This window comes from Condylura cristata, unplaced genomic scaffold, assembly GCF_000260355.1.
Source record: "Condylura cristata isolate star-nosed mole 26May11 unplaced genomic scaffold, ConCri1.0 scaffold00020, whole genome shotgun sequence".
Lineage (NCBI taxonomy): Eukaryota > Metazoa > Chordata > Mammalia > Eulipotyphla > Talpidae > Condylura > Condylura cristata.
Genome location: NW_004567121.1, coordinates 13,336,004 through 13,358,299, shown reverse-complemented (window position 1 = coordinate 13,358,299; position 22,296 = coordinate 13,336,004). Strand labels below are relative to the sequence as shown.

Below are 22,296 nucleotides of genomic sequence, written 5' to 3'. Positions count from 1 at the left end.
TGGTCTGAAGTTTTCTTTTTTTGTGTTTTCTTTGTTAGGTTTTGGTATTAGTGTGATGTTGGCTTCGTAGAACGTTTGTGGTGGTTTTCCTTTTTCAATTTTTTGTATGAGTGTGTAGAATGGGCACTAGTTCTTTTCTGAAAGTTTGGTAAAATTCATTTGTAAATCCATCTGGTCCTGGACTTTTCTTTTTGGGCAGGGTTTTGATTACTTCTTCTATGGAAATGGTTCATTTAAAACAAACATCATTAATCTTTAATTTAGTAATTAGTGAGCTGTATACTCAAAAGATTCATCTATAACCCAGCTTGGTTTAGATTTTATTGTGTTACAGGTGATATAGGGAATGAAGAAAGTCATGCAGTCGGTATTTTAAGAGAAATGGAAGAAAAAAGCTCATTTTAGAGGTTGGAATCAGGGATCATAATGTTAATCAGTGGTTTAGAACTGGATGGTAATTGCAGAGATCATAGCTTCATACTACTTGATGTGGGAGGGAGACCCATAAGTGAATGTGCCATACTCTAGGTGAGGCAGCCGGTTTGTAGAAGAGCAAAGACTACGTAGGACCATTTTCGGTTACTTGCTGGTTTGCTATACTAAAGAATTTATTAAATGGTAAGCTTTTACAACATGCTCCTCTGTAAGAGGAAAGGTGACCCTGGAAGAGAGGTAAAGAGAGCCAGAGAGGTGTTTATTTTCCTAATTATGGCTGTGGATGAGGATAGTATGGACAGGTGTTTGTTGTATGGTCATGCTGATAAATTCATCACTATTCTCTGGGATGGAATGCTCAGGAAGGAATCACTTGATCCTGTAGTGTGGTACTTGTTTGGATGTTAGGTGAAGTGGAAAATTTCTCAAGTGGTTCTGCTGTTGGTATATGAAGTTGGAGCATATTGTGATTATTGTACAGCCATATTATAATTTTTCAAAATTTCCTTTGTTTTTTAAATACCTTTTCCTTGCCTGCTAGGTAGGCGCAACTTATACCTCAGATAAAAGTGAAGAGGATAATGAAATTGAAAGTGAAGAGGAAGTTCTACCTAAGGTGCAAGGGTCTAGGAGAAGTAGCCGCCAAGTAAAAAAACGAAGGGTCATATCAGACTCCGAGAGCGACATTGGTGGCTCTGATGTGGAATTCAAACCAGATGCTAAGGAGGAAGGAAGCAGTGATGAAATAAGCAGTGGAATGGGGGATAGTGACAGTGAAGGCCTGGATGGCCCTGCCAAAGCAGCTCCAAAACGGAAGAGAATGGTGACAGGAAATGGATCTCTTAAAAGGAAAAATTCAAGGAAAGAAATGGTGTCAGCCAGCAGACGAACAACTGGCATTTCATCAGAAACCAAGAGTACTTTGAGTGCTTTCTCTGCTCCTCAAAATTCTGACTCCCAAGCACACATGAGTGGAGGATGTGATGATAGTCGCTCCACTGTCTGGTATCATGAAACTTTAGAATGGCTTAAGGAGGAAAAGCGAAGAGACCTGCATAGGCGGCGACCCGATCACCCTGATTTTGATGCTTCCACAGTCTATGTGCCTGAGGATTTTCTTAATTCCTGTACTCCAGGAATGAGGAAGTGGTGGCAGATTAAGTCTCAGAATTTTGATCTTGTCATATTTTATAAGGTGGGCAAATTTTATGAATTGTACCACATGGATGCTCTCATTGGAGTTAGTGAACTAGGACTAGTATTCATGAAAGGCAATTGGGCCCATTCTGGTTTTCCTGAAATTGCATTTGGCCGATACTCAGATTCCCTGGTTCAGAAGGGCTATAAAGTGGCACGAGTGGAACAGACTGAGACACCGGAAATGATGGAGGCACGATGCCGAAAGATGACACATATATCGAAGCACGATAGAGTGGTGAGGAGGGAGATCTGTAGGGTCATTACCAAAGGTACACAGACCTACAGTGTGTTGGAAGGTGAGCTGTCTGAGAACCACAGTAAGTACTTGCTTAGCCTCAAAGAAAAAGATGATTCTTCTGGTCACACCCGAGTGTATGGTGTATGCTTTGTTGATACCTCACTGGGAAAGTTTTTCATAGGGCAGTTTACAGATGATCGCCATTGTTCCAGGTTTAGGACTCTGGTTGCACACTATCCTCCAGTACAAATCTTGTTTGAGAAAGGAAATCTCTCAGTGGAAACGAGGATGATTCTAAAGGGTTCATTATCCTCTTCTCTCCAGGAAGGTCTGATACCAGGCTCCCAATTTTGGGATGCAGCCAAAACTTTGAAAACTCTCCTTGAAGAAGGGTATTTTACAGAAAAGTTAAGTGAGGATAGTGGGGTGATGTTACCTGAGGTGCTTAAGAGTATGACTTCAGAGGCTGATTCTATTGGATTGACTCCAGGAGAGAAAAGTGAATTGGCTCTCTCTGCTCTAGGTGGTTGTGTTTTCTACCTCAAAAAATGCCTTATTGATCAGGAGCTTTTATCAATGGCTAATTTTGAAGAATATGTTCCCTTGGATTCTGACATGTTCAGTGGCACAAGACCTGGTGCTGTCTTTGCTAAAACCAGTCAACGAATGGTGCTAGATGCTGTGACATTGAACAACTTGGAGATTTTTCTGAATGGAACAAATGGTTCTACTGAAGGGACCCTGCTAGAGAAGATTGACACTTGCAACACTCCCTTTGGTAAGCGGCTCCTAAAGCAATGGCTTTGTGCTCCACTTTGTAGTCCTCATGCTATCAATGATCGTCTAGATGCCATAGAAGACCTCATGGTTGTGCCTGACAAGATCTCTGAGGTTGTAGACCTTCTAAAGAAGCTTCCAGACCTTGAGAGGCTACTTAGTAAAATTCATAATGTTGGTTCTCCCTTGAAGAGCCAGAACCACCCTGATAGCAGGGCTATAATGTATGAAGAAACTACATACAGTAAAAAAAAGATTATTGACTTTCTTTCTGCTCTGGAAGGATTCAAAGTATTATGTAAAATTATAGAGATCATGGAAGAAGTTGTTGATGACTTTAAATCCAAAATCCTTAAACAGGTCATTACTTTGCATACAAAAAATCCTGAGGGCCGTTTTCCTGACTTAACTACAGAACTGAATCGATGGGATACAGCCTTCGACCATGAAAAGGCTCGAAAGACTGGACTGATTACTCCCAAAGCAGGATTTGACTCTGATTATGACCAAGCTCTTGCTGACATAAGAGAAAATGAACAGAGTCTTCTGGACTATTTGGACAAACAGCGCAGTCGAATTGGCTGTAGGGCCATAGTCTACTGGGGAATAGGTAGGAACCGTTACCAGTTGGAAATCCCAGAGAATTTCACCACTCGTAATTTGCCAGAAGAATATGAGTTGAAATCCACCAAGAAGGGCTGTAAAAGGTATTGGACCAAAACCATTGAGAAGAAGTTGGCTAATCTGATAAATGCTGAAGAACGCAGAGACACCTCTTTGAAGGACTGCATGCGGCGACTGTTCTATAACTTTGATAAGAATTACAAGGACTGGCAGACTGCTGTAGAGTGCATTGCAATGTTGGGTAAGTCTTCCATATGCTTGCCCCTAGGCTGTGGTTAGTAATGCCCTACATCCCAGTTGTACATTGGGATTAAAAAATGGATAAGTGTCCCCAGTGGTGTGTATCCCAAAGCCCCAAATAGCAAGGTATATATTTTGACAAGTATATCCTGCCTCCAGAAAGAATAGGTTGCCGATAGCAATGTTTGCTGTAAATCTAATAGTTTGTGTCCTGGTCACATCCCCTTCTCCAGTCTTAAGTAACTGAACAAATGGCCGTAAAAGGTTTTTTAGTATTTAGCGAGACAGGCTATTTTAGGTCAGTTTATCTAATAGGATTTTTCAGCACTTGACAAAATTTTTGCTTCCAGTTTGGGTTAAATGAAACTATCCCTTGATGATCACTTAATTTTATTATTAACCTAGCATGTTTTTATGTATTTTGGTGAGTTTCTTTACTTGCATATTTAAAATATTTTAATATTTACTTCTTCTATAGCCTAAAATGCCACATTTTCTTGTAATTGCTTTCTTCTTATTTTATACATGCAAGAACAGGGTAGAGGTCAGAGGTGTAGGGGGTGAGAAGATTCACCAGAGACAGTAGGGAACAGAACAGGCAGATAGGATGAAATAACATGGCTGAGGGGAGTGGCAGGTGAGACAGGAGAGGTCTGCTTCACCCTGTGGGTCAGCTCGGATAGCTCTGGATAAATTTATAGTGCTGTGCATTAACCCCTGGTACCACCAGGGAGGCCCCTCTTGTAATTGATTTCTGAGGGGGCCGGTTTCATATATTTGTAATTTGATAACCATTTCAGTTTGTGGCAGGTTTTTTTTTTTTTTTAAATATAACCACCATAGCTTACTCAGAGTTGTAACATGTTATTTTGATCTAAACCCAACTACTCAGAATAGAAGAGCATCCTTTTGTTGTGCCACTTTATTTCTTAAGACAATACAACTTAGAACACAACGGATAGTTATAAATTATAGTGTCTCTTTGCTGTATTAGCTTTCCCATGGCACATTCTTGGTCCAAATGTTTGGGACCAGGGGAACCTAAGTTTTAATTTGCAGGAGAAGATAGTATGGCTGAAATTGAAAACTTATTTCTCAAGGGCTATAATGGTGTTAGAAGTTAGTGATAAATTTTGCTTAGTAAAAATGCCTGTTAGAGAAACACTGTTATTTCTAAAAAGAAATAAACGATCACACCATTACTGAGAAGTATTTTTGGAAGCCTTAAGGGAGTGGGGTTTTTGTACTTAAGAACTCAAAAGTGATGAAGCCTCACTCTTTCCCTCTTTTACAGATGTCTTACTGTGCCTGGCTAACTATAGTCGAGGGGGTGATGGTCCCATGTGTCGTCCGATAATTTTGTTGCCAGAAGAACACACACCCCCCTTCTTAGCTCTTAAAGGATCACGTCATCCATGCATTACAAAGACTTTTTTTGGAGATGACTTTATTCCTAATGACATTCTAATCGGTTGTGAAGATGAGGAAGAAAATGGCAAAGCTTATTGTGTACTTGTTACTGGGCCAAATATGGGGGGCAAGTCTACACTCATGAGACAGGTAAATTGATCCTTACAGCTGTGTTATAGAAAGGTATTTGTAACACCTTAAGAATAACTATATTAACATAGTTATCTTTTTCCAAGTAAGCATAATAGTAGAAATAAATTTCAGCTACTGACTAGTTACTGGGAAACACCTTGTGTCATACATAAATTGAGAATTAAATTTACCTTATGGGTCAAATATCTGCCTGATAGTTGAAGAAAAGTTTCATGTCATGATCTCTTAAGTTCTTTGACTTGACTGAATTTCCTATTAAGGCAGTTGTGTTCATAGTGGATGAGATTATGCAGCTGTGTCCTTACTTTAGACTCATTTGTAGGATGACTTCTTACAAAACACCATTGTAGACTTAGGTAGTAGGTAAATTTACCTGTAGTAACTGCTGGGAGCTGCTTTTAAGGAAGACAAGTAGACTCTGTAACATGACAAAGTTTGTTGGCATCCCCGCCGTCCTACTGCTCTCCCAGTGTATTATACTTCTGTAGAGTGGGCAGTGTAGTGTAATAAGGTGTCTTTCAACCATTGTTGTTAATGAAAACTGGCCGGAGAGAGTGCTGTCTGGAGAGTGCAACAAGAAGATTCACCAGAGTCTGAGTGGGGGAGCAGAAGCAGGCAGATTGACTGAAACACACTGCTGAGGGGAGCAGTGGGCAAGACAGGAGAGGTCTGTTGAGCTATGTGGGTCAGCTCCCTGGCCGGAGATCACATGGCTGGTGATAGCTTGATAGTGCCAAGATTTAACGTTTAGTGGGTTAGTATATAGGTTCTGATGTTTGAAGGCCAATTAAGGCTCTAAGCCTCTTGTTTTTTAATCATTTTTTTCTATTTAGGATATGAAGATTGTTTTCAGTGTTGACTCTTATGTTGATTATGTAAGAAAATGTTGATAAGCTTGGCTTGTTAATCTGTTTTCTGGAGATTTTTTTAAACTTATGGATATAAGAATTAGGGTATGGAGGGGTTGGGGGAAGCAGTGAAAGGATTAACCAGAGACAGAATGGGAGCAGGACAGATGGACTGACAGAAATACACCGCTGAGAGAACAGTGGATAAGATGGGAGGCCTGTTGCTCCATGTGGGTTAAATTCCCAGTAGGGGATTCAACTGGTAGTTTCATGGTAATGAGACTTGCGCCAACAGGGAGGCCATGGAGATATTCTTTATTTTTTAAATGTCAGTGGTTGAGACCTTTTTCTCATTCACAGGTTGGTCTTCTAGCTGTAATGGCCCAGATGGGCTGTTATGTGCCTGCTGAAGTGTGTAGGCTCACACCAATTGATAGGGTGTTTACCAGACTTGGTGCCTCAGACAGAATAATGTCAGGTAAGTTTCTCCCACCTATTTAAGGCTTTATTTGAATATATTTTAAGTGATGCATATATCTGCCCCTGAATTTGCAGATAAGCCATATAAATTTGATGTCTGATTTTTTGTAATACTAGAAGGGAAACCAGACATTTGAAAACATTACTCCCAGTAAGATTTAACCTTTAGTGTCACTGGTTAGTTTACAACAGAATCAAATGATAATGAAAAATTTTAAATGAACTTACTGTTACCAGCTTCTTAAAATGATCACCCATTTGAAAAATTTTTTTTTTAAGGTGAAAGTACATTTTTTGTTGAGTTGAGTGAAACTGCGAGTATACTTACACATGCAACAGCACATTCTCTGGTGCTTGTGGATGAATTAGGTAAGACATTCAAGTTCCCATTTGAAGACTTTCTTAGGTAGAAGATGGTCTGAAGGACATTTCTTAAAAAGCACATGAATCTACTCATAGTTTGTGTCACATGACCCATATGTATGTTCATAAGACTGAGGAGGTTTAAGGCAGTAATTAGTAAAATATCTCTAATTCTGTTAGTTTAGTTGTATGTGGGAATGAGACTAAATAAGGAGAATAGGAATTTTCTAAAGCTCAGGGGGAAATGCACACTCCCCAAACCCCCTAAAAGCTAATTAGCAGACCCATTTAGCTAAATAGTTCCTATTTGTAGAATGCTCTTAGATATATGGATTCAGCTTTTTTGGGAGGTGAAGGATATCCCTTATGTTTGGTATAGTACAGATTGTATAACGATTTATACATATTTTAATTCCACAGGAAGAGGTACTGCAACATTTGATGGAACAGCGATAGCAAATGCAGTTGTTAAAGAACTTGCTGAGAATATAAAGTGTCGCACTTTGTTTTCTACTCACTACCATTCGTTAGTTGAAGATTATTCTCAAAATGTTGCAGTGCGCCTAGGACACATGGTAAATACGATTTTTTGGGAGTAATCAAGCCAGGTAGTTTCCCTGCTAACATATAACTAAAACATTTTTCTTTCTTAGGCTTGCATGGTGGAAAATGAATGTGAAGATCCCAGTCAGGAGACTATTACCTTCCTCTATAAATTCATTAAGGGAGCTTGTCCTAAAAGCTATGGCTTTAATGCAGCGAGACTGGCTAATCTTCCAGAAGAGGTTATTCAAAAAGGACACAGAAAAGCAAGAGAATTTGAGAAGATGACTCAATCACTGCGATTATTTCGGTAATTAACATTAGACATTATTTTGCTTTGTGGTTTTAACCTTGTAAAGGGGGGGGGAGGAGATGGATGGAAAGGTAAAAACTAAAAACCTTTCTTTCATTTTAAGGGAAGTGTGTCTGGCTAGTGAAAGGTTGACTGCAGATCCTGAAGCTGTCCATAAGCTGCTGACATTGGTTGCGGAATTATAGACTACATTAGAAGTTAACTTTAGACAAAGGTGGTAAATTCAGACAACATTATGATCTAATAAACTTTATTTTTTAAAAATGACCATTTTTCCATTTTCTTTCTAGGAAATTAAACCCTTTTAATTCTTACCTACCTTCTACATAATGGTTATTGAATACTCCACAATATATTAAGTCTAGATGTTATGGTACATGCATACACTTTCAGGCTGTTTATACCCACTGTCACCAATACACATAAATGGGGGGAGGGGGAAAAGATCTATGAAACTGTATGGGGCTGTATATATACTTGTCTCAGCTTAATGCAGGAAATTGTTTTAATTTCCAGCAGTTTGTCTAAACTGTTCAAAAAAAAACTATGAACAGAGTTCAAATACAGGACTGTTTTGAAGAGACTTTCTAAAGTGTACTTTAAAACATAGTAGTTTTTACCTTTCACAAAACTGAGTTACAAGAATACTTTTGTTTTACAGTGCATCCCTTCCTAGGAAGTCTCATTAAAACACTCACTTTTTCTAGGGGTGGTTTTGAATGCTGCACAGGGAAGGGAAGGAAATAATAGTCTTAACTTTTCTTAAAGGATACCAGAAACATTGCTGGATATAATTTAAGATTAGTGTTTTCTCTTTCATAGAAAGAACGTACATACTGGGACATGAGTACAGTTACAGCAAGTCTAGGTGTGCTAACAAAACAGGGCACATTCAAGTACAATAAGATTTTGCTTGAAATTAAAAACAAACTACATGAGATTAAAGCATTAAAATCATATTTCTCAATCTGAATACATGTTAAAAAAAATCAAAAGAAACGCAGAAGTGCTAGCTCACATTTTTACCATATTACAAAAGCAATTGGTACCCATGTCCATAAAGGCAGCAACAAAGCTGCTTGTCTAATGAAGAGTACTACTGCAAATTGGACTGCATTCAATGCTAGTTGTAAAAACACCAGCTTTTTTTCAGAAGTTGGTATCTGTACAAAATTGCAGCTTATTTTCTTCACTTTTGTCCCTTCAAAAGTCTTTACACAGTAATGCTAAAACACCCAGCTTTGAGATCCTGAGTCAATATATTGCCACTTTCTTTTTGGTAGCTTGAGCTTCATAGTGTCAACTGACCTCTTGTATCCATTTTTAATACAGTCTCTTCCTGTAGCATGGGCAAATATTTTAAATCTTCTTCCAAAAAAAAAAAGGTTTTTAAGTTATGATGTTAGAATGGCAGGATTTTTTCTTTAGGGAAGGAATTCAGTTGTGCTGCAATGTATTAGATTCTATAGGTGGAGCAGAGTCATATAGTGTATCTGTATCATGTGTAGGCTCACCAGCTAATGTACAAGGATTAGACAGTGTTCCAGCACCACAGTCACAGAAAAACCTAAAGCAAAATGAAAACCCAAAAATTAGGAAAGTGAGGGAGTTGGGAGGGGGAGGTTCATACAGCAAGCAAGTCTGCTACGTACCTATCATGTCTAATAAATTCTACATCATGTCCCTGATGGCACTTCTTAATGCAGTTCACACATATGGCGTTTCGATCTGTGGTGTTACAAGTGTGACATCTGAAAAGCAAAAGCTTAACATTTATTTTTCTCAAACATAACAGTTACTCAACACACTGCATTGTGCATATATATACTACTCTATGACCTTTGGTTTACAAAGAATGAACTAAAAAAATCTGGCTTGAGCCCAAATTGTGAAAACAGATTTTACTAGAGTAAGTACATTGTTTTTGAGTCTCCTGAGGAAAACAATTTGTAAATAGTAACTTTCATCAAGGAAAACAAAGCTATCATGTCTTTCTTTACTGATCAATTTGGGGAAGGGAGAGTCAAAACTGAGTGACTGGGAATATGGGAAACATAATTTTTACTTTGAAACTCCAAGTAGATTAATACAAATACTTGGGTCAACATTTCCAATGTATTAAAAACATTACACATTTTCATATTTATGATCCTAAACAAGATCCTCAGATTATAGAAAATCTGGACAATTAATAGCAGTTAGATTATCCTACCCCCAAATAGCCAGTTGACTGTGTTACGTAAGAGAAAGATTTTATAAAAATACAACCACTTGCCAGTTTAGGAAATTAATAGTCACTGTATTCCCCCTTTTTAAAACTCAAATAATTTTGAAGTATACCTGTAGAAATCATGCATGGGATAGCTGGTATAACTTGATATTTTATATAAACACTGGCCTCTGCTAACAGCCTTTTCTATGGCATCTTGATTGTTCATTATTTTGTTATCTGTAATAAAGAAAAAATGAAATTCTAGAGGACAAAGATTTAAGGTTAAAAAAAATATTACAGGAATTTTAATAGATTCACTAGCTTTAAGAGCTTTTTTTAAAGGCTAATCACCCAATGAAGTAAAAACATGTGCATGGATTCTCCTTGTACAAGACATTCAAACTTTAAAATAGTTTGTGTTTATTGCTAATTTGTAGAGCAAAGGAAAAGAATCAAGTTATTGACTAATCGGCTTTTGATTATCTTTTTTTTTGTTGTTGCTGTTTTGTTTATCTATACGCAGAACACAGATTCCAACATACCTTTCATTGTCACATTAACACCAGATGCTAAGAATAAGCCTCCAAACCGGTTGTTAAAAATCTGATTGCCTTCTAGTGTTGCAGTTGCATGATTTGTAATTTCAATACCTGAAGTAAAATGTACAAACAGTATCACTTTATACAATCTCTTAAAAGAATCCGAAACACAGCAAATATAAACATTCTTTTATATAAAAAGTATATTAATAATTGCTTGGATCACTGACAGTAATACTCACTTCCCACTATTAATAGTCCACTATCCTTACTGAAGGAATGAAGTAGAGGGACAAATACATACATTTAGGTAGCATGTAGTTTACATTATTGGCAAGAATAGGTGCTAGACCACTTTGAAATTAAAAAGTTGAAATATATATGCATGGTATTTGGATTTTGCTTACCAAGCCAAGACCTTTTTAAATCCTGTGTGTGTGTGAGGGGGTAGAGGGACTTGAACATACCTATTTCTAGTGGTGGCATAAACCTGCACTTAACTGTATTCACTAAATGTTTCTTCTATTACTGAATAGCAAGGGCAGTATTTCTAATGTTTGGCTTAGAGTAGAAGAATCAAGAACTTGTATCAGATGCTCTCATAAATGATTGTTAATGGACAGCACACTGCAGTCATTTGCAAAAGATAACACTAAAAAATAAACACAACAAGGTACAGTAACAAGAAAATACAAACCTGCAGCAAATCCATCAAATATTCTGTTTTTTCTTAAGACTGGATGACTATTAGTACTGATGAGAACACCTGCTTGAGCATTCCTGAAAATATCATTTTCTTCAAGGAGACCTGTAATAAAATATTTCTCAGATTAAGGCTAATGCATATCACAAAATTTACCAGTCCTTGGGTGGTATTTAGGTTTTCTTTTAGCTTCATATTAACTGCACTGAGAAAGTCACAGCACTAATTTTTCAGCCAAAAAGAAAGTTTACTAGTAAAAAGTATATAAGGCAGGATTTTACTAAAAACTGCTAACAGTGGCAGATACCCATTTTAACCAATAAATTAGAAGTTCCACAGTAGGAGTGATAGTTTCTGGTTTACTCTACATTGTATTTCCAGTGCCTGGGATGTAGTTGCTTTTTTCTGAATACCAGTGAACAAAATTAATTCTTTCTGAGATAGGTTTTGAATCTTGATTTACCTTCAGTGTTTTAGCTCAAGCCTTGATTATTTCTGGCCATCATTACTATAGTCATTCCCTCTTGGTAATTTCCTTTATTCCCTTATCACTTCTGCTGATGCATTTTTTCCTGTATTTTCCCTACAACTGTCATGTGTCTCCTGTGCTGCTTGTAAGACTTCTTTCAGATTAAGGTTGAATGAATTAATTTGCCAATTAAGGTCTTTCAAAATATTCCCCCAACCTATTACTATTTATGTTCTGAATATATTTTTTTTCTAATGCCTTTGGTTTATGTAATTTCCTTTTCTAAGAATACCCTGTAATTTCTTCTTAATATTATTCCCTCTGTAAGATTTTCATTTTCCCTCCATCAAATTTATTACTAATTTTCCCTTCTGGGACCACAAAATGATTGTGAGTGGGCTGAAGAATCAGAGTTGAAGCCTACAAAGACTTAAGGACAAAGACTTAAGATTTACTTACTTATTTTTGCATACAAGAACTATGGTGTAGGCCAGAGGTACAAGAAGTGAGCAGATTTACCAGAGAGAAGTAGGGAGCAGAACAGGCAGACAGACTGAAATACACTGCTGAGGGGAGCAGCAGGCGAGACAGAAGAGGTCTGCTGCACCATGTGGGTCAGCTCCCTGGTGGAGCTATTGAACTCTGGCCACAGTGGCTGGTGACAGCTTAATAGTACTGAGACTTGAGCCCCAATGCCACCAGGGATGTCTAAAGGTATTCCTTGTCTCAATTTCCTTATCCAAAAAACTAAATAGTACATATTATGTAGGGCTATTATGATTAAATGAGTTAACACATATGATAGTACATAGCACTGAATAACTTAGCTATATTACTCTAATATCTGTAATTAGCTGGGTACTACTGTTTATCTACTTCGTAAGTTCCTGTGGAACATCATTTTATTTCTTTAAAGATCTGACCTTGTGGTACTTCACAGTACTGACCTTTTAATTTTAATATCTTTTCTGTGGAAAAGACTATTCCAAGCTCCTGCCTCTAGTTGTCTATATTCACTACAATTTCAAGTGCCATTGCTACGCTGTATTCCAAACTCCATTCAGCATATACATAGTCTTTTATGACTTGGGTCTCTAACCTCTGCTCTCAAATTTTCATTAACTCCTGCTTTACACTAAATCTGTTTCCTTTAGGTTTTTGTAACAATGTGCCACTATACTAGACTAAAAGTTTTTTTTACATGCAATCCTATTTTATTTAACAATCTATCTTCATATCTTCAACATTTGTATCACATGGTTGGTATAGAAGTTATTCATTAGTATATTAAAAAAAAAAAAAAAAGCTATGCTTTCTACACCTGAAATGGCCAGTTCTACTATCTACAAATAACCAGAGAATATTCAATGCTTAAGGCACAGCTTAAGTATGATTTTACTTCATAAAACTTTTCTCAACATCTTAATGAATAAAGCCAGCTATTCCGTATTGTTTTTCCTAATTGCATCTTCTAAAGTCTATCAGAGCTATGCCATTTTACTGAATTTATAGATTAAAATAACCTCATTGAGAGTTTATATCATTAATGAAATCATTACTTGTCTGTAGCAATAAATTTTGTTCATTAAATCTTGTTATGTTAGAGCAGTACTTAGCTATCATTCTATATAACATATTTACTATGTTAGGTTACTATATTTTAAGAATGGCAGTAAATTTGCATTTAACATACTCCCCCAATCACTATGAAAAACAAGCAATTGCCTCCATGCAAAGTAAGATGACTTTTATGGATACCAATCTAGGCATATTTTGACTTCATTAATTCCATCCTTTAAAAAATACAGTTGTAAACAGACACAAAGCAATACTTGTTTACTATAAACATTTCCACATATTTATGGATCAACTTCTTACACTTAGTACTATAACTTGAATCTGAAGTTTATTATAGTTCTATCACTATTCTGATAGAAAGGTCTAGAGAGAGGATGTAAACAAATTCTGCTAGCTTAAAGTCTTAGTAGTAACTGGCATGCACAAGGTGACTATTAAAGGAAAAGGAAAATTTTGTAAATGTTTCCATTAACTCAGTGCACTAAATTCCTTAAACCATATCAAGACTCAAAGGAAAATGACTGAAATAAACTCATAACATACTGATTAGTAATGCCATTGATCATTAAAGATACGGAAGGAGAGTAAAGGAAAAATGGCATTTTTACTAATGCAAAATTAACAATACCTCGACCCCCATTAAATATACAGATGCCACCATCTCTTCCATCATGGATTTTATTTCTTCTTAGTGTAGGATTACTGTCTGTCTTAATCCACACTCCAGCCATTGCATTGTCAAATATTTCATTGTCTTCTATACAGCCTAGACCTATAAATGCAAAATTTAGGTTGTGTTAATATTAAGTGTATTTCTAAAGATTACTAGCACTGAAGAAAAAAATGAAAGCTTATAAACATACCAGAATTATAAACTAGGATTCCACCATTCTGTCCTCCCCAGATTTTGTTGCGTCTAATTTTGGGGTTACTTCCAGTCCTAAGGACAGAAAGAGAAAAACATGCCATTTCAATTGCTTTTATTGCCATATTTTCTAGTCACCTTATCTAACATAGGACATCCATGTTAGATATAGTAACTGAGAAAATCCACATTAATCATAGTGAGAATTATATAATGGTGTCCCTTATGATACTCTGAGAAATCTGTCAGTAAAGAAACTGGTTTAATCTGCTTTATTCAATCTCCCACAGAACACATTTAGCTATAGGTTATTACTATAGAGTCTACTATACTGTAAACGGGGTTAGATTAAATAACTATTCTTATATACAACCCTCATATGTAAAGTGAAGGGTAAGAGTCTCTTATGACTTGGATTGCTACAGTTCCAAAATCTATCAAAATATAGGGAAAAGGGGTATAAAAACTTAAAATTTCACATAAATATAAAAATAGAAGCTTCCAGGCCTTCCTGGTGGCACAATGGGTTAAAGCGCAGCACTATGAAGCTATCGAAGCCACTGCAGCATGAGTTCAATCCCTGGCCAGGGAGGTGACCCACATGGCACAAAAGACCTCTCCTGACCCACCCACTGCTCCCCTCAGTAATATATTTCCTCTATCCGCCTGTTCTGCTCCCCACTGTCTCTGATTAATCTTCTCAAGCCCTGCACCTCTGGCCTGTAACCCAGTTTTATATGTATGGTTCAAAGAAAGTTGTCTTCTGATAATAAAAGCTATGAGTCTGAAAGACTATGAAAACATACACACACACACACACACACTCACGCTTTCTTTCTCTCTTCAATAAAGTAAATAACAAGGAATATCTCCACATACTCTACATACTCCCACCTCCCTCAAAATAAAACTAAATGTGGAAATATTTACCTTATCTGAACCCCAGAATACATATGATTATAGATATCATTATCCTCTAGCACTCCATGTCCATTGTCATAAAAATAAACACCAACCTAAAATTAAAAAAAAAAAAAATTTTTTTTTCAAGTGGCAACAAAGTATTTACAAAAAAACATCCATCCCAACAAGTATCAAAGGTCATCTTACCTGCTTGCCACTGTGTATCCTGTTTCTTCTTAGTACTGGAGTGCTGCCGGTTGTCACCCAGACCCCAGCCAGAGTATTACTATAAACTTCATTTTCTTCTATTACTCCTTGTCCTTTCTCATGCTAAATGAAAATTACATTTATTATAATATATATGTTGTATAAGCAAGCAATTTATGGTTTGCTCCTTCCTTTAAAGACAGTGATGACCAAAATAAAATCTCAATAGTCAAAAAAAAAGTGGATAAGAAGAAAATGATAACAATCTTTTTTGGTAGTTTTTACTTAAGTTTTCTTCTATCTGGTTTTAATTAAAGTCTCAAATGTTTATACTGCCCCTTATGTGGTTTTGTTACTTTAAAATCTACTAAAGCAAGAATAGTAGCATTCAATTTTTTGTTACGAAAGAACTTACTTCATTCTAAAATATATTACAAACTGACGAGCCCTCATTTAATAAGTTACTTCACGCTTACTACTGGTAAAAATATTTTAAAACAGAAGGTCTTAGGTTACTTAAATTTTTATTTTTAGAAGATTTAAGACATAACATTTCTAGCATTGTAAATAAAACTTAGAAGTCACACCTGGAATAACACAAGTATGAAATTTCCCACATTATAGTAGATACAGATTTTAAAATTGTAGAAAATGCTGAATTATGTTTCAACACAAATGCAGGTGAAAAATTGACCTTTCCAGAACATGAAAATATTCAAGTTTAGTATTATTAGTAGTACTTTCAGTGATACTATGATTTTGCTTAATACTTTGGAAAATTTCAGAAGATCATATAGCAGTCCCATTGGCAAAATTCCAGTGCAACAAACATGACTGAGACTAAAAAATCAATTATGAGTTCAGTCCACATTTACAATTATAAGGATTTTAAGAACAAGGGATGTCTTCTATACCTAAAAATAGTCAGCTGCTGAATAAATTTTATAGATTACATAACACTTTAAAATCAAAAGTCATTTGTATTCTCATAGGGGAATTTTTGATTATTATTTAAATATTAAAAGAAAGTTATAAATTACATTTTGTGGGGACGGAGTGGGGAATGGGATCAAAAATGGGGGTGGGGAGGGAAGTGCACAGAACTATGATGATGGCACATGGGGGTGACTTAGTGATGGGAAACCCACAGGGATTACAATTGAGATGAAAAAAAAAATGTACAAAATGTTATAAAAGTAAACTATTATATTAAAAAAAAGAAAGCAAAATTGGGAACAACTTAAAACAGTAATTGTATGAAATTATGTTCATAATTTGCTGAGTGAAAAATAAGTTACAAAATACATAACATATAAAAATGAATGATGTGTAATCAAGGTTATGTGTATGCATATGCTTAATAAAGTAAAAAAATTGCAAAACTAAAAAAAAAAAAAAGTCACAAATTTATACTCCAGAAGTTGAATATGGCCCACCTAAAGCGAAACATAAGACTGTCTCCTCCCACTTTCTCCCCTAATTTGATTAATGAGATTCTTGAACTATAGTCATTAACTTACCACATAAATCCCACCATGCTGGCCATCATGAATTTTGTTATGCCGAACAATTGGACAACTGTTTGTCCTAATCTGAATTCCTGCTAATGCGTTGCCTATTTGAAAATAAAGATTCAGTGTCAACATCTGGAGCCTAATTAAACATAGCTAAAAGTTATAGTTATGTACATTACATAACATCTAAAATTTTTACCAGAACTTTGGTAAAAGCACAATTTTTGAAATATGCCATAATCAGAAAGATACTTATGGTCCCTCAACACTGCAATATAAAATGAGGAGAATCAGGGTTGTAAAATGATGCAGAATGGTTATATGCAGTATAAGCAGAGACTCTTAAGGGTAGAATGTGACTATAGCCTAGCTGCCAAGCTTTAAACCCCAAAATTTCTCCGTGACACATTGGGAACTTAAGAAATTAGATCAGTTCTCCTAGTAGGATGGCATCAAATTGGTCCATTTTGCTAATGTTAGGAAAACAAGTTAAGCTCTAAATAATTTTACAGAAACAGTATGCTTACCATAAATATCATTTCCTTCAATAAGGCCTCTTCCATCACCAAAGATGTAAACTCCCCCTTGATTTCCATTAAATATAGAATTTCCCCTATAATCATATAAAATAGTAAAAAACAAGCATCTATACAGCAAAGCTTACTACTTGTTTTATTTAAGGCCATTCATGGTCATGTGACCTTGAAAAATTACATAACTTCTTTGGGCCTCAGTTTTCTACTCCATAAAAGGAGGAACAGACTACAAGAAATTTCTAAATTTCTTTCTAGTTATTTCTAAGACCCAAAGCTTTGAAAATGGTATCAAGTACTTGAGACAAAATACATTATTTATATATTTATTAAAATTTTAAAAGATTTTTTTTATTTGTCTATGCATACAGAACTGGGGTACAGGCCAGAGGTAGTAGGGGCTGTGGGAGAATTCACCAGAAAACAGAGTGGGGAGCAGAAAAGGCAGATCCATTAAGTATACTGCGGAGGGGAGCAGCGGGTGAGATGGGAGAGGTCTGGTGCTCCATGTGCATCACCTCCGGGGCGGGGATCAAACTCACTAAAGTGGCCATGGCTTGGCTTGGCTTAGCTTCCCACTGTAGTGCTCTAACCAGCTGAGCCACCAGGGAGGGCCTGACAAAATACATTCTTAAAAATTCCCTTTAAAATAACACATTTAGTGCTCTCCCTGGTGGAATGAGTTAAAGCACAGCACTATGAAGGTATCCGCAGCCACTGTAGCATGAGTTTAATCCCAGCCAGAAAGGTGACCTACATGGCGTGGCAGACCTCTCCTGATCTGCCTACTGCTCTCCTCAGCAGTGTATTTCAATAGACCCACCTGTTCTGCTCCTCACTCTGCTCTGGTAAATCAACTCACCCTCTATGCCTCTGACCTGTTTCTCAGTTCTTGTGTACATAATTAAATCTCAAACACACACACACACACACACACACACACACACACACACACATTTTTAAAATTTTGTTTTAAGCTTATCTAGGGAGATTGGCTATGTAACAAGATGAAAACTCTGTAATATATTTTTAGGGTCAGGAAAATAAAAATTATAAATAATCCAGTCTATGATTAAATTATAAGAGCTCTTTTCTATAATTAGCCAGCATCTATTTTTTAAAAAAGGTTTATTTTTATTTATTTATACATACAAGAACTGGGGTATAGGCCAGAGGTGCAGGAGAGCAGAATAGGCAGATCTACTGCAGTAACACTGCTGAGGAGAGCAAAGGGTGGGACAGGAGAGGTCTGCTACACCATATGGGTCAGCTACCTGATTGAGTATGAAACTTTGGCAATAGCTTGATAGCACTGAGACTTTTAATCCCTGCACCATAAAGGGAGGCCCTTTATGCAATAATATCTTCTAAGATAGTATCTGTTTGATTTTTTACGATAGCCAGAAGGAGTAGTCAGATCCATTTAAGACAACCGACATCTGAATTTCTACTTTGTTCTTCTTGGTCTTTCTCTAACAACTTGAGGTAATTAATTTCTGAGTTATTCTATCTGCTTCCTCTTAGAAAAACAACAACAAAAACCTACAGCTTAAGTCATTAATAAAAAATATAACAACCCAAAACAAATACCATAGCTATGTTCACTTACGTGCATGAACTTTTACTAGGAAAATCTATTTCATGTTGCTTTATAATGATGCACACCTATAATGCAATGTTAAGGCATTTGAAAAAATGATCCCAAATAAAAATAATTTATCATAGGGTAAACAAAAAACAAGTATATACTTACATCTTCAGCTAAAAGATACAATTCTTGTTAAAATTTTTTCTATAAACAGCTCAAGCTGTTTATAGGAAACATTCTCTATCAATAGACATATGTCTAGGAAAAACATCAAGAGTAAAAGTTAAGGACTTCTCTGGTGGCTTGGGTTTAAGTCTTGGTGCTATCACTGCTATAGTCTGAGTTCAATTCTGGCCAGGGAACTAACCCACATATGGCAAGCAGACTTCTCTTTCAAGCCACTGCTCCCCTCAGCAGTGTATTTGAGTAAATCTACTTGTTTTGCTCCTCACTCCTCCTCTTATGAATCCTCTCACTCCTCCCTACTCTGCACCTGTGGCCTAGACTTTAGTTCATCTACACAAAATAAAGATCATTAAAAAGTAGATAAAAAAAAAGATAAATAAGAAAAAGTTAAGCACCTTTTATTATAATACAAAACAAAGTGAAAAAATAATTTTCATCCATAAGTACATATAAATACCTTATTGTTGGGTCACTATTTGAGGTAATCCATACACCTGCAAAGTTGTTTGCATAGATTTTATTCTCAATGAACTGTCCTCTTCCTTTCTCATGGACATATATTCCTCCAGTTTGCCCATGATGGATTTCACATCGAACCACTGTGGGATTAGCATATGCTTTTACTTCAAAACCTGCTATCCTGTTTCTGTGTATGTTGCAACTTTCAAAGTAACCCTGAAAAATACAGAAGTTAAATCTGTAGGTAACAATACTGTGCAAAAATAAGTGACATTAAAAGATCTTCTTACTGTATACCTCAGAATCAAACATCGGAAATATTCAAAAGAAAGAATGAAACAGACATACTGAATTTCAAATAATAAACATGGAAGGAAACAGATTTAAAAGTTTTAGTAAAGAAGAAAACATTCTCTAGTTAATCTCAATACATTCCACATTAAAATAGATATATTCAGCAAATACAAATTCAGCAAATACAAATTAATACCATTATCTAGTAAGTATATACATATCCTTCAACAAAGAAATACTAAGTTTACAAGTACTAAGGAAAATTAACTTCTGCTTTAAAGAAGTACCAACAAATCAACTTCTTAGACCAAGAATAGGGAATAAAATTGTTTTTGAAGAATTATGCTAATTCTATCAGGCAATATGAGTATGTACTTCAAGATTACATGCTAAGCAGTCAATTTTATTTGATGAAAAACAATCTGAAGGATGAAGCAAAAAAAAATATTAAGGCTGTGATTATGAGTAGTGAAGTCTAAGGACACAGACACAGTAGTTTCTTTGTCTTATTACTCTCTGAATTTCTTAAATTTTCTATAATGAACATATTTTACTTATCTTATAAAAGTTATGTAACACTTCTAAGTTTTAAGATTTAATCAACACTGAACAGCAAAAGGAAAATGAAGATAATTTATAAGATGTAACTTTTTGAAGTCATTTCCAGTCCCTTGTCTATCTCTTTAAAAACTGAATGTGCTCAGTGAAATAATAATATCTGATGGATATATAGGAGTACTATAGGGAGGTACTGAGGATCATAGGAAAAATACAGGAAACAGAACAAAAAGCCAACAACAAAAAAGATAAAACTTGGCAGCAAACTATAGATCTGAAGAACACAGCAGGACAGGAAGGAGGAGGGGGGTCAAAACAGTAGGGAAGAGCACAAGGCACGATGGTAACAGTTCACAGGTCCTGTGGTAGTGGGAGATTTACAAGGACTACAGAGGAGGGGAAAAATAAAATATTGTACAAAAAACAATGTAAGAAAATTTTATAAAAAGTTTTTCTTTAATACTTGATATATATATACACATTTTTGTGTATGTGTGCACACACACAATTATGGCAAAACTTGAACATCAAAGAAAAAAATTAACACAAGTCTAGGTTAGAAGAACTTCATGTCAGACTGGAATATGATTCAATATTTCAGATATTTTCATCATTAAAAAGAACAGCGTCTTTCTCTGCCAAGCTTAAGTGACGATTGGTAAAGCTTAAGTGACGATTGGGAAAGCGTATGTATGTTCAATTCTGTTTTTCTTCGTAAAAGTGAGCAGTCCATACACAGGAAGCATGCTGTCTGCTAACTATTCCACAGAAGTGGGTAGGCCTATTTAATGCTAGAGTTCAGTTAAACAGACCCATTTCATTCTTATTTTGAACTCTGTCATCCAACTTAAATCTTTAAGAGTATTAAAGATGTTTCTGCTCCTCCATCTTGTATGCTATATCACAGCGTTATTTCTTAATTTGTTTAAAATGTGGCAGTGAAAGGCATGCTATTTATTGGGTTTCCATAAAGATACTAGTAACAGGTCACTGTTAAATCCTGGAAACACTAGTTAAATATATTACAAGTATTCTTTGCTACATTTTGACTACATGTTAATTTAAGTACATATATATGTACTTAAATGTCCCAATGTTCTTTCTTTACATTTTGATTTCACAGTTAAGAGTCAACTAGATCTACAGGTGTATTAAAGTAAACAGCAGTCTTCTATCCTCATTTTCCATTATCCAGAGGCTGCTACTTTTAACTACTTTAGCGGATTCTCTTGATTTACTTTTACTTTTTTTTTTTTTAAAAAGATTTATTTATTCATTCATACAGAACTGGGGTACAGGCCAGAGATGGAAGGGTGAGAGGATTCACCAGAGACAAAGCGAGGAGCAGAACAGGCAGTTCGACGAAGTACACTGCTAAGAGGAGCAGCGGGCGGGTCAGGAGAGGTCTGCCCCATGTGGATCTCCTTGGGGCAGGCGGGAATCTAACTCATGCTCATGCGGAAGTGGCTTAAGCTTCTCAGTGCTGTGCTTTCACCAGATGCACCACCAGGGAGGGCCTACTTTTACATTTTTAAGTAAAGGCTCCCGTTGCTATTACAGCGACAGTTTTAGGTATTATCTACTGGCTTCCTTTCATTTGAGATGAGAATTCATGTCTCTAATCATCCATTACATACACTGTGTCACTCATATCACAATTCTGGCTAGATCAGTTTGCTATTCAGAGCTGAGCCATAAGTATAACTACACATCCTTTGTTGTACATTTTGTTCCCTTATATTAGCAATTGCCTTGTTTAAATGTCTAGTGGTTACTCTGTAACTTCCTACCCATTTTTCAAATTACCTCTTGATAAATTTTACTCATGTTAGGTTTACCAAATTATCTTCCTGAAGATAAGCAGATTCTATAACCTGCTCTAATTTGAAGTGATTACCCAGATTATCATTTCATGGTCATCTGCCATATAGTAAATCAAAGATGGAGTTTTTAACCTGGGATAAATTTTGAGAAAATAAAGCAGCATAAAAATCTTTTCTTCCACCATGCTTTTACCAGAAGTTTATTATAAACGTGACTTCATCACACTCAGAAAGTAATAAT

The 22,296-nt window shown here is 35.9% G+C and overlaps 2 protein-coding genes across 5 annotated transcripts in view; one reads left to right on the top strand and one right to left on the bottom strand.

Moving 5' to 3' along the window:
* MSH6 (mutS homolog 6) overlaps positions 1-7,891 on the top strand; it is a 93,774-nt gene extending 85,883 nt beyond the window's left edge. For all 3 annotated transcript variants that reach the window (XM_012727463.1, XM_012727464.1, XM_004686219.2), the window contains exons 4-10: positions 977-3,515; positions 4,809-5,074; positions 6,286-6,403; positions 6,685-6,774; positions 7,189-7,343; positions 7,422-7,621; positions 7,728-7,891. In XM_012727463.1, coding sequence (XP_012582917.1) covers positions 977-3,515; positions 4,809-5,074; positions 6,286-6,403; positions 6,685-6,774; positions 7,189-7,343; positions 7,422-7,621; positions 7,728-7,809 — 3,450 coding nt within the window. In that variant the 3' untranslated portion in view covers positions 7,810-7,891. The remainder of the gene's footprint in view (positions 1-976; positions 3,516-4,808; positions 5,075-6,285; positions 6,404-6,684; positions 6,775-7,188; positions 7,344-7,421; positions 7,622-7,727) is intronic.
* The window catches only part of FBXO11 (F-box protein 11), a 28,039-nt gene continuing 13,600 nt past the window's right edge, over positions 7,858-22,296 (bottom strand). Inside the window, exons 11-22 of one of the 2 annotated variants that reach the window (XM_004686221.1) lie at positions 19,379-19,596; positions 17,142-17,227; positions 16,621-16,715; positions 15,101-15,223; positions 14,921-15,006; positions 13,989-14,065; positions 13,754-13,897; positions 11,073-11,183; positions 10,379-10,486; positions 9,965-10,073; positions 9,277-9,375; positions 7,858-9,191 (exon numbers count right to left, since the gene is read on the bottom strand). In XM_004686221.1, the coding sequence (XP_004686278.1) occupies positions 9,062-9,191; positions 9,277-9,375; positions 9,965-10,073; positions 10,379-10,486; positions 11,073-11,183; positions 13,754-13,897; positions 13,989-14,065; positions 14,921-15,006; positions 15,101-15,223; positions 16,621-16,715; positions 17,142-17,227; positions 19,379-19,596 (1,386 nt within the window). In that variant the 3' untranslated portion in view covers positions 7,858-9,061. The remainder of the gene's footprint in view (positions 9,192-9,276; positions 9,376-9,964; positions 10,074-10,378; positions 10,487-11,072; positions 11,184-13,753; positions 13,898-13,988; positions 14,066-14,920; positions 15,007-15,100; positions 15,224-16,620; positions 16,716-17,141; positions 17,228-19,378; positions 19,597-22,296) is intronic. The other variant, XM_012727465.1, reaches the window with a different exon arrangement.